General features: G+C 61.4%; 1 protein-coding gene across 1 annotated transcript; it reads right to left on the bottom strand.

The window, feature by feature from the left end:
* Positions 1–1,002: 1,002 nt before the first annotated feature.
* Positions 1,003–12,280, bottom strand: SUN2 (Sad1 and UNC84 domain containing 2). Its single transcript, XM_075051371.1, has 18 exons — positions 12,207–12,280; positions 11,760–11,912; positions 10,873–11,045; positions 10,610–10,744; positions 10,327–10,422; positions 10,042–10,135; positions 9,751–9,821; positions 9,383–9,507; positions 8,788–9,018; positions 8,622–8,699; positions 8,491–8,534; positions 7,851–8,016; positions 7,548–7,775; positions 6,416–6,500; positions 6,189–6,304; positions 5,840–6,007; positions 5,303–5,395; positions 1,003–5,191 (listed from the first exon to the last, which is right to left on the bottom strand). Exons 2-18 carry the CDS (start codon positions 11,882–11,884, stop codon positions 5,078–5,080), a joined length of 2,142 nt encoding a protein of 713 aa, XP_074907472.1. The 5' UTR covers positions 11,885–11,912; positions 12,207–12,280; the 3' UTR covers positions 1,003–5,077.
* Positions 12,281–12,340: the final 60 nt, after the last annotated feature.

Raw genomic sequence — 12,340 nt, 5'->3', positions numbered from 1 at the left:
ACTTTCCTAACACAGGTAAGTGTTGGGCTGGGAGCTGGTGGTAGCCTGAGCGAAGACCCACCTGGCCCCACTACTCCTGGTGTATCAGATGCTACGGACACCTGCGGGGAGCAGAGATGCTGCTGGAGGTGTGCTCACCCCTCTGCTCCTGTCTGTCCTTGAGCCCTTCGTCCTGAGCATCCAGTACTCCACCCCTTCCCATTTGTTGTCCAGATAAGTTTTTTCTGTTGGTCCCCCTCCCCATTCTTCTGTGTCCCTCCCCGCGCTGGGACAGCCATGTGCCCCGCATCCCTCCCCCCAAGGAAAACCGGTGAGGGCAGGTCCAGGGCCAGCAGAGAACAAGCCTTTCCCTAGGGCAGCCACCTGCAAGGAGCTGCACAGGCACTTCTCACCACAAGCCTGTCTCCAGCCCATCCTGGTTAAGCGGACACCCGTATGACCCTCCTCAAGCCAGTCCAATTTCCCTTTTTGCAGCCTTTTTTTAATGCTCTAGGTTTAAATTCCTCATGGTGAGGACAACTATTTCCTTTCTACTTGCTCTTAGCTGCCTGCTGAGTAATTTACAGCCCATGGTAAAGAAAAGAGAGCAACCCGCAGCTACCCTTACTTGTGGTTTGTGTCAGGCTTTGTCTTCACCATCCCTGCTGCCCCAGCCTCATTTGCCACTCCTCAGGTCCCAGCGAGGCTCTGCTCATGCCCAGGATAAGGCAGAGGATGGACTGATACCCAGGGATGGCTTAGAGGTCACAGTCCTAGAAGTCACTGAAGTCCCAAGCAATTAGAGTTTTTAAAGCGTAAGCCTTGTTTTCATCATTGGTCCAAGCAGTTTTTGCATCCCAGAGCCTGCTCAATGACAAGGTGGAAACTGCTGACCCTAGAGTGAGGATGTCAGGCTGGAAAAATAAGGATTTGCCTGAGAACACATAGACAAAGCTATTCTTGTAGTTCTTCTATCTACTAGCTGTATATCATTCCCATCAGCAAATTCACCTGCAAAACACAGCAGTTTTGATATTTTATTTGTCTTGGTCTTTTTTTTTTTCTTGCATAGGCATAAATTACAATCTGTTGATTAAAAAATAAAATGAACAAAACAGTGCAGCATTTGCAACAGGCTACAGCATCAAATACAAACTTGTCTCCTGCCTGTAACCATCTGTTTCTGCAGGGCTAATTCATAACACATGTGTAGGGCAAACCGAGAAGGAGGGAGAATAGAGGAGGGAAATGGAGTAAATGAGGGAAAGCTGCTCTGACAGCTGTTTCACATTTCTCCTGCCTCCCCAGGTTCATCCTCTGCCTAAATAGCCCTGGGCAGAGATGCACCATGCTGAAGCAGCAGTTTTATGTGTCCTCTTTTCCTTTGCAGCTCAGGAAAGCGTTACGGAAATGCTGCAAGCTGCTACTGGCAAGAGGCAGCTGCCTGAGTACTTGCTACAGAATTTGGGGGCTGAAAAACCACACATAACCTCAACATGCCTTCCTGGGGATCCTCACGCAGTTGGCATCATGAGGCCTCTAAAACCAGCACTGTCCTCTAGAGAAGAGCACAACCCCCCCCAGGGTGACCTCTTACTCGTGGCTCCAGGGGTTTTTACCCCAGAACAGCAGAGACTTTGGTCTCCAAAGGACAGGGCAAGCTCACGCTGGAAAGCCAAAATACTCCCTGCCCCACAGCCAGTAGTTCACAGCCCTCCCAGGAGGAGGGGAGACCCCCGCTCCCCCTTTCCCACCCCTCACCAGCACACCTCATTTACCAAGAGATCATCCACCCCGATAGCCCAACCCAGAGGCCAGGGAGCCAGAAGGGAGGTAAGAAAAAGGGGTTTTCCAGCCTTGTGGTTATGGCATTTGCTCCAGCAGCCAGAGAAGCCCTGGGGAAGGGGGAGAGCTTCATCTCTGCTCTCTCTCTTTACCATACAATTAAATACAGGACCCATTCTGCTGAGCCCGGGACAGGTCTGGGCATTCACAACAGCACAAATCTGTGCACGCAGGGCACTCATGGACATGACTCCAAGGCAAGCAGGCAGCTGTAGACAAGTTTAAAATAACTTTGGCTGCAGATGCCAAGAATTAAGACTACGCTCAATATAGGAGAGAATTTGTCGTCACTGGATCTGGCTGCAGGTCTGCTTTCTCCCGGCAGCCCGGCCTCCCAGCTCTGCAGGAGGCTCCACAGGGTAATTTTAACCTGTTGGAGATGGGGTTGCCCCCTTCAGGCTCGCCGCCCTTGCTCGGAGCAAGGAGACCCCTCTAGAAGGAATGTGTCCTATGTAATTATCCCACATCACACCTATAGCCTGTGTCCTGGTGGTTAACACTCAGAACATCAAAGGATGCTTTACTACAGCCAGGTGTTTACTAAGAGGAGCCGGACGAGCGCTTGTGGTGGTATGCCACATCCAGGCACGCTTGCTAAGGAACCATCAGGTTGTTGTGAACCACTATAGGTGCTTGTTAATAAAGCACACTTGGCCATTGATTTTGGAATCCTGCGCCAATCACTGATGGGTTGTGTATAGGTGATGCTCCTGTTTGTAAGGCAGCACACTTGCTGACGCTTGCTGAGGGTCACTCACGAGCACAGTGAATCCTTCCCAGCCAAGGCCCCTTGACCTTACTTCCTGCACTACTAACTCGTATCCTTTGATAATGAATACAGAATTTTGTGTATTGGTGATACGCTTTTGCATTGTAATCGCTATAGCCTCTGGCTGCTTGCTGGCACATTGATTAAAGTTGATAATTTCTCAAACAACTTTGATGACTCATTGTCAATCGCTCGACACTTTGGGTCCATCAAGTCAACTGAAGGTTGACAACCTAGAATTGGTAAGTGTGCAATAATCTGGTGGAATTGAGGAGCTTCGGAATGGTATTTTGAGTACTCAGTTATCAGACTCCACTCCCACCCGAACCGTAACAGACACCCCATCCCGGTTTATCAGATTGTGACAATGTGCCACCATCGCCCTCAGCCCCTGGGGCTGGCACGGAGGGACACAGGGCTCGGCCCCTCTGCCCGACACATTTCAGGGCGGGCTGGAGGGAGAAACCTCTTCAGCCCCTTCCCCTCCTCTACACCCCTCACCCTACAGCGCTTCAAGCAGAGAAGACCAAAGCAGGACTCAACTCACGGTGCTCCCCCCGCGCTCGCGGTGCCGGGGGAAGACGATGCCAACATCGAACGGGGTTGAAACGCTAAACGCGAGCCCTTTAGCTTTTCTTTCAGCAAAACGCAAGACGAACGCGGAGGTTGTAAACGCCATCCAAGCACAGAAGCCAAACTAAGCGTGCTGCAGGCAGCCAGGAGGTGGAGCGGCCAGACGGCCCTGGCACTCCTCAGCCTGGGGACTGTCCCCACGCATCCTTCCTGCGGTCCCCTGCCACGGCTTCCCCCATCAAACGACGGGGACCGGCAGGATTTACGTGCCCCATGCAGGCAGGGCTCCCCATCCTGCTCCGGCACGGTCCTCTGCAGCCAGGGCTAGGGGAGCTGAGCGATGCCAGCGAGGAAAAGGCAGGAGGGAAAGAGAATCCTTCCAAGAGAAAGGAGGTCAGCCCGCGCCAGCCATCTGCCATTGGGGACCCGGCGGTGACAGAGACAGCCCTGAGCACCGCAGGCGGGGGGAGGCCCTGTTGTCCCCCCCCAGAAGGTGAAGCAGCATGCTGGCACCTACGAGCCCTGGGGAAGGACATCTCCCCTCTGCCCCGTCTCCCACCCAACAGACCACCGAGGCAGGGAAAAACTCATTGCAGAGCACCGGGGCGGCAGCTCCCGCTCGCTGCCAACAGTCGCCTATATACAGATGCGGCCACCGGTGAGCATCCCCGGCCACGCGTTGCAGTCTTGGAGAACGTCTCCGGAGCAAGGAGGGCAGGAGTGCCTCCAGCACCCCGCCAAGCAGCAGTCCATGGAGGACCTGGTCTCCCAGGTCCAGCTATCAAGCCACCGACAACTCGAGGCCCGTATTTTAAACGGCTCTGCTCATCTTATTCTAGCTTATCCTACTGTGCGCGCTATTCTCCTACTAAACAAAGCTCTAGCCCTCTCCGCATCTAAGCCACTCACCCAAGCGGCGCCACATAACATCCTCTGGTTAAGTAGGAATCACATGGAAAAAGTCTTTTTGCCTTTGTTACTACAAAAAAAAAAAAAAAACAAAAAACAAACCCTAATTCCCCAACTGGAAAATAACCCCCCCTCCCCACCACCCTTAAAAAAAACAACCCCCAAAAAACAAAAAAAACAAACTAGAACAAACCCAAAAGGGAAGCAGGCAACAGGAATTTTCAATAGCATTGTCAAGCTTAACACCAGGGAACCGGCCAGCCGGGGAGGCCGACGGCATCGCCAAGACCCAACACAGCCGCCGGCAGCAAGAGGGCTCGAGCGGACGGACAGCAGCACCGGGGCGGGCTCCACCACCGTGTGCCAAGTTTCTCCCCTCCCGCCGCCCCAAACCGTTGGGTTTATGTTAATACTCCGTTAATACTGTCTTATTTCCCCTCTGCTGGCCCAGCATCGGAGGTGTGGAAAGCTTCACCTAAACCAACACCAAGGCAGGAGAGATGACCCTGCACAGAGGGGAGAGACTCGGTGGCCGCGACCGGTGGCTCCTACCTACTCTGGCAGCACGGAGCCAGTCACCGCGGTCCCATACGCCATATCACGCCCAAAAGCCCGCGTGAAGCACATCGCAAAATTACATACCCCTTTCCCAAGCCCCGGCAACGCCAGGCGCGCCGTCAGAAAGAAGCTGGGCAACGGGGACGAGGGGCTGCGCAGACCCCATAAAAAATTAGCTTAAAAAGTTAAAATGTCCGATACGCGCTGAAAACAAGCCAGGCCGCGCTAGGACCCACGTGGGATGCTCTTGCCTCACCACCCCGGTCCTTGGAAGAGTGAAAGCCTCACCCCTTAAACACCAGCTCTTCTCCTCCCCCGAGGGGAGCAGCTCCCTGGGGCGGCTGCTGGCGCATCCCGGGATTTCTACGTATGAAGCAGCGAACCAGACGAATCCCTTCTTGCTGTCGGCCCGGCAGCATCCTCGTCCCACGCGGAAGCCGGGGTTCAGTGCGCCGGCTCCCCGTGCACGCGGAAGCGGTAGATGCAGGTATATTCGGGGTGGCCCCAATTGCTCAGCACCCGGAGCTCCACCAGCTGGTACGTGCCCACAGCATCACCCTTGGGGAGAAGGAAAAACCTGAGCCCTTGAGAGCTCTTGAGGGCTCAGAGACCCCCAGGGACCCCATTTCCTTCTTGGGGTCGGGCGTTCCGAGGGCAAGGCTTACTTACCTCCAAGTAAAACGTTTGGATGGGGTCACCGTCGTGGTTGTAGGTGAACTGCCCAAGGAGAAAGCCCTCCTCCTCTCTCTCCTCCTTCAAGCCCTAGAGAGGGGCAGGGAGGCAGAAAGGGAGAACCGGGGGGCGATCAGAGAGGGAGACCGGAGGCGATGAGCGCACCCGGGTGGGGGGAAGAGGGAGACAGAGACCGAAGCGCGCTTGGCCCCTGCTCCTGCTCTTCCAGGCCAAAACGGGCAAACGGGGACAGGGGCCAGTGGGGAAGGATGGGGGGGGGGGGGGAAGACCGAGAGAGTTACACCTACTCGATCCCCCCTCTCCCAGTGTCCCCCCAAAGCCCCTCCTGAAGCCCAGTGCTTCCCCTGTCCCCCCCCCAGTGCTTCTTTCTCCTCTTCAGGATAAGAGCAACCCCCCAGAGCACCCCACAGCCTGGTACGGGGCTCGCTAGCCCCCCCCCCCCACGTCCTCCACCACGGCACCCTCCCACCGTGTCCCCCCACTCCTCCCTCGGGTCCGGGCGAGGGCACTCACATAGACAGCGAAGTCCTTGGGGGCACTGGGGATGGTCCCCTGGGGCGAGAGGGCTTTTGGGATGTGCTCCAGCGTCACGGCCGTGGGGCGGATAACGCTGGAGAGGCGGATGATGGCAAAGCCCTGGGACCCACGAAACGCCCAGCAGTTCCCGGGGTTGACATCTGGCTACGAGCGGTGGGAACAAGACACCAGCAACGTTATCACCATCAGCGCCGCTTTTCTCCCGCCCCGACATCAGCGTGGTCGCTTGCTTGGGGCGACAGCCCGATAAAACCCACCGAGCCCACGCGAGAACCGGCCCGCCCGGTCCTCCCCCTCAGCGGGGTCTCGCCCCGAGGGTGCCCACCTGCAGGATGACACGGGGGGACTGCGAGTGGTACCACAGGGGGATGCCGAACAAGCTCAGCAGCGCCGTCCGTGTCTCGTAGGTCTCCGAGCAGCGGGTGTTGATGACGCTGGCCCCTGGCACCAAGAGGGGATGGCAGCAGGGTAAGCTGCGTGTCAGCACCCTCTGGTCCCCTCCCCGGGATGGCTGAGCTCGTCCCGGGTGGGCGAGAGCCCCCCATCACCTACCCGCCGACTCCAGAGCGTAGTCAACCATCCCCACGCGGTCCTCGCTGTAGCGCTTCAGGGCCTGGCCCACGATGAGATGCACTTGCTGCGGTGGGAGCAGAAGGCGTGAGAGGGGTGAAGGGCCAGGGCGGGTGTCCCGTCCCCAACCCGCCTCGGAGAGGGCACAAGGACCTTCCCACAAAACAGCCGAGGGATGAATCACCGTGGCAAAAACGAGAGGACACGCATTTGGCTGGGAAGCCTCGTTAGAGGTTGCTAAAAATAACCCAGACGAGAGGAGCTGTGCAACGAAGGGGCAAGCGCCCAGGCACGCTGGGCTCACCCATCCCCATCCCAAAAGAGGGGCTGGCCCCAGGGGAGGAGGGGTATCCCTCAGCAGGTACCAGACACAACCTGACAGCCCACCAGTCCTCCCCAACATTATCTGCTGGCCCCTCCTGCCCCATCACACAGGATCGATGGGAGCTTCCCTCCTGCAGAAAAGGGGGAGCCGGCCAGAGCATCCTTCTGGAGCCAAACCCAGCCCCAGGAGCTGTGACCCTGCAGCACCACTACGGGTCTAAACTTTACGGCGTGCACACAAAGCTTACACAGAATGCGGGGACTGCTAATCCCAGCTTGATCCCTCCCTCCGCTACCTCCACAGGGAATTGCCAACAACTCTTTCCAAAGCAAGCAGGCTCATTTTTTCCCTTGGTGTCATTCTGCTGAAATGCTTTGCCTCAAATGACTCAGCGGCGCTGCTGAAGGACGGGGGTAAGCAAGACGCTCAGCCTGTGGAAACCTTGCTGGCACCTGCCCCGCTTTCTCGGTGAAAGACACACGAGCAGAAACGTGGATTTTAAGGCAGCAAGAGCCTCACGGGCACGTGGATATCGCCACCTGTGACCCCTTCCAGGGCAAGGCACGGGCACAGCCCAGGGGAGGCTGGCGGCAGAGAAGGGATGGAAGACTCTCAGGGATGCTCTTGCCAGGTGGGATGTGAGCCCCGGATCGATGTCCCAGCTGTAAGGGCTGTCTCCACGGCTCTGCCACCTGCCAGGCATGCGTGCCAGCCCCCTGCCCTCCACACAGCCCCCGATCCCACACCCGTGGTCACCATCGCGTCCCTGGGGCTCAGGTCAGCACTCACCTCCTCCGTCACCCCCGCGGTCCCCCCTTGCCGCAGGGCCACTCCGATACCGGCTTGAGCGTCCCGTGCCGACAGCCTCCGGTCCTCCAAGACTTTGGCCAGGATCTTGCGCTCCAAGGCCTGGAGCTCTGCTTGCAAATCTTCCCGGTGGAGGATGAGGCCAGCGGCACCGTCCTGCCGGGACTGCGACAGGAACCGACTGACCCACGCCGGGAACTGCGCTTCCACCTGAAAGAGTGGGGACAGAGCTCAGCTCCGGGGCGGGGACCCTCGTGATGAACGGGGTGGGGACCAGGGACTCACATCAGCCCGCACAGCCTTCAGCTGCTCCAGCATCCCCTCCATGTGCTTCCCCATCACCTCCTGGTCCGACTTGAGACCCGCCAGCTCCCTCCTCAGCGCTGCCACCTCCTGCTCCAGCTTGGCCACCTCTTGCTGGAAGCTCCCTCGCAGGCCCTCCTGCGCGGAGCTGCGCCAAGAGAAAGGCAACAAAACCTTGCGCCGACAGCCCCAGCTCCCCCCTCTGCGAACTAGGGGAGGGGGTTCGTCCCTCACCACCTACGCTCAACCCCATCTCCAGCCCCAAAGGGTTTTAATTCCTGGGGCGATGACCTCTTCTACTGCATCCCGTGGGAAAGCATCCCCGGCTCGCCCCTCGGCTGAAGGGCCACGCTCCCCACGGTGATGCGAAATGACGGTGGCGAAGCTCGTTTGCTGCAGTCGCTCTCTGAGCTCTGCTGCCAGCCAGGGCGCTTTCTTGCCAACATACCCACATATCCATCCCTCCTTTCCCCCCGCAAAACTGTACCTCTCAACCAACCTCTCCTTTGCCCAGAGCAAACCAGACCTGGAAACCCCTCCCAAGCCTGGCTGTGGGGATTTTCACCCTGCTATTTGCCTGCCCCTAGAAGAGCTGCGGCTCTGCCCGGACAGCCGGCGTTACCTCTGCCACTCCGAGTTCAGCTCCAGCAAGCGTGCCTCCATCTCCTGCCGGGAGAAGGGGAAGGGGTGAGACCCGCGATGCTGGTGGTGAGGATGTCCTGCCCGGGTACCACCGCACGCTCGTCCTCTTACCTGAGAGGCTTGTGCCATCTTCCCCAGGCGCCCATCTAAATCCCTCTGCACCTGGGCTCGGAAGGCATCCAGCTCGCCCTGCAGGGTGAGAAACAAGGTGGGGGGGACATCAGAGCCTGGCCCCATATGCCCCCCTCTCCCCCTGTGCCCCCTCGGCACCCCTCACCTGGAGATGGCTGGTCACATCGGTGCGGAGACGCTCCTTCAGCCCCGCGTCCCGGCGGTTCACCAGCCCCTCCAGCAGCGCCAGGACGTCCCCCGGGGGCGGCTCTCCCTCCGCCGTCACCGCTGCCGCCCCTCGCCGCAGCTCCCACCGCGATACCTCGGCCTCCAGCGCCTCGAAGCGTTTCTCCAAGGCCTGGAAGCGAGCCAGGAGCCGGTGCTCCCCCCGCAGCCCCTGCGGCGGCAAAGGCAGGGCACGGTGCAGCCCCCCGGGGGGTTATGGCCACCCGGGGTGGGGGGGCACCTGCTCCCCAGGGATCCCTGCGAAAAGGGACCCAGGACCCCCCGGTTCCCAGAGTCAGCAGCTTCTTATTCATCTGCTGCTTCCCAGGAGAGGGCAGATGCCCTGCGACACCCCGAGAGCGAGATGGCCGCAAGCTGGGCGAGCCATTTCCACCAGCACGGAGCCACCTTCTGTCCTGTCCACCACCTCCCCATCCCCTGGAAGGGCTCCTTCAGCCACGGATCACACCGTCCCAGCTCTCCCCGCAAAGCGCCCGTCCCACCCGGACCACCGCCTCACTTTTGCCGAGGCTCACCTGGTCCAGCGCGGTCAGGTCCCCTGCCCCAGGCACGTCGGAGGAGGAAAGTTTTCCGGCTCCCCACCATGGGAATGACGGGAGGTTGAGTGTCGACAGCCCGTACGGGTAGAAGTACCAAGCTCCTGGGCGTGCAGCGGGACGAGATGGTTAGAACGACAGCGGTGGACGTGCAGAGACTCGGCCGTCAGCATCTCCTGGGGTTACCAGGAGGCCCCAGCACAGGGGTGCAGACGCACCAGGGTACCAGAAGCCACGAGAACGGAGCTCGGGGCCATCCCATCCGTTCCCCTCCCCCGGGTACGGCAGCGGGATGCTCTGCACTGTTCCCAAATCTCAAGGCAACGGATCGAGCCAGGCCGACTCACCGTAGGCAGCAGCAGCGAGGAGCAGGAGGAGCAGCAGCAGCAGCAGGGACCTCTTCAGCCACGGGTAGCGCCTGGAGCACGGAGAAGAAAGAGGGGTCTGTAGGACAGCACCCACCCTCGCCCACCCCAGCACCCTTCTGGATGGGGCCAGAGAGAAAGCAAAGCCCAGTCGGGCTTCGGCACAAGACACCCACCCCACACGTGCCGGGCTCTGCGGGGCAGCCCCTCTCCGGGGTCCGGCGGGTTTTCCCCAACGCTTCCCCCATCCCGGCGTCCCACCACCACGCTCACCTGGAGAGGGGGATGCCGCCCGAGCGGGGACCCGCGCCGGTGAGGCGGCGCCAGGCAGCTGCCAGCCCGGAGAACAGCCATCCCACGAACCGAACTGCCGGGAGAGAAACCGAGCCTCAGGCGGGGTCCCGGCGGAGATGTCCCCTCCGTCCCCGAGGATGCTCCCGCAGCGGGGATAAAACCCCTCCACCCGATCAGGGAACAGCACACCCGGCATGTGGGGAGCGGAGATACTCCAGGGAAGAAGGGTGCTGCGGGAAACCCCCCCGCCAGCCCTCCACTCACCCGGGGAGGTGAGGACCTGCCAGAGGAAGGAGCCCACCCGGGAGGCTGCGGTCCTCAGCCCCGACCCGGAGCTGCTCTGGCCGGAGTAAAAGTGACCTGGAAAGGAAGAAGCGAGGCGGTAAATCACCCAACGGAGCCCGCACCCCCGTGCGTCACCCGGGGCGAAGGCTTTGCACGAGGGGCGGCAGGCAGCACCCCGGGCACAGCCGGGTCCTGGGCTGGCCCCCTCGGGGACATCTCCCCCAGCATCCCCGCCGCCGCAGAGAGCCTGGCGCATCCCTACCAGCGTAGTCGTCTTCCGACGAGTACCCAGACGACGAGGCGTAGGTGTCGTACGTCTTGCTCTCCAGCAGCCCGTTGATTTTACTGGACTCGGTGTCCCCCGTGCCTCTTCTCCTCCTGGTGGAGAGCTCCCCACCTGCCCCCAAAACACAGAATCTCCCTGAAAAAAAAAACCCACAACCCCACAGGGGGCAAGCCAGCCGGCCAGCCGGCCTGGGGGGCTTCCCCACCACCCCGGTGCCCAGGGAGGGAGGGAGGGCTCACCCCAGTACGTGCTGCTGTCCAGGGCATCGTCCAGTACGGAGCTGCCCAGGGCGGCGAGGCCCCGGCTGCCCCCCAGGTAGGACTCGCTCATCATGGACTCGCTGTAGTAGGAGGTTTGGGTGCTGGGGGCAGGAGACAGGCGCTTCGTGCTGCTCGATTTCCTCCTGATCGTCCTGCCGGGGGTGCGGAGGGGCTCATCAGCCACCCGTGGTTATGGGGTGGGGGGGGGTGTGTCACGGTGTGCCCACGGGGGAGAAAACGGGGAATTCGCCCCAATCCCTTGGCCGCCATCACTTCCCTCCGCCTCCCCCACGGCAAGTTTCGGAAGGTGCAAACCGCCGCTTCGTCGAAAAGCCCTCCCGCTCGTCCCCGGGGCAGCTGCCGGCACCGCTTCCGCTCGCACCGCTGCGGTTTTCCGGCCCGGCACTTGCAGCGCATCTCCCTCCCGCCATCGAGACGGAGGCGGCTGCGGCCGGGAAGAGGCACGCAGCCCCCCACCACCCACCCACCCACCCACCCACGGCAGCCGGGCCAGGGTCAGGGTGGGTGGTGGGGGGGAAAAGGACACAACGAGGTGCCAGGGACGGCGACCCCGGGGGTTTTGCTTGGCACAAGCAGCGCCAAGGTTGCCGGCGGCCATGACGAAACGCGGCGAGCTCGCCCTCGCGCTCCCTTCTGCCAGCCGCCCCGCTGCCCCCACCCGGGGAAAGCGCCCGGTCCGTGGTGTTGGCACTGACCCCCCCATTCCTCCCAGTAACTAGGGGGACCCCCCCATTCCCCCCATCAACTAGGGAGGACCCCCCCAATCCCCTCCAGTAACTAGGGAGGACCCCTGTATTCCCCCCCCCAGTAACTCGGGCCCCCCCCCGCTCCCCCCAGTAACTCACCTGCTGGTGCTCTCCTTGAAGGGGAGCTGCTGCCCCCCCAGCAGGGACCCGCTGCCACCCGTCGTGGCATCGTCGTCCCCGGGGTAGTAGCGGGAGGTGACGAGGCGCTGGCTGCGGCGGGACATGGCGGCGACACGGGCTGTCACCCTTCACCTGGGGGGGGGGGCGGCGAGGAAGGAGTGGGTGGGAGAGCACCCACCCGGGGGGGGGGGACGGGACCCCAGCCCCGCGGCACGGCTCCCGGCGGAGCCCCCCCCTCCCACGCAGCCAGCCGTGGGGTGCCCGGTGCGGCCGGGGGGTGCTCCGAGCCCCCCCCCAGAGGCTTATAAACCTCCTTCCCCCCCCCCTCCACGGGCCACCCACGCGAGCACCCACTCCCCGATCCCGGTACAACCCCCCTCCCCCAAACCCCCCCCCCCCCCCCCCCGTTCTCCCACGCCGACCCACCGGCACGTCCCCGTCCGTCCGTCCGTCCCCGCCGCTCCGCTCCCTTTTGTTTTGCAGGGGAAGGCGGTACCGGCCCCCGCCCCCCCCCCCGCTCCCCCCCCGGCCCCGCCCCGCCCCGCCCCGCCCCGCCGCAC

This window comes from Buteo buteo, chromosome 19 (assembly GCF_964188355.1).
Source record: "Buteo buteo chromosome 19, bButBut1.hap1.1, whole genome shotgun sequence".
Lineage (NCBI taxonomy): Eukaryota > Metazoa > Chordata > Aves > Accipitriformes > Accipitridae > Buteo > Buteo buteo.
Note: the sequence above shows the minus strand (reverse complement) of the source record. Positions and strands in the feature narration are given on the sequence as shown.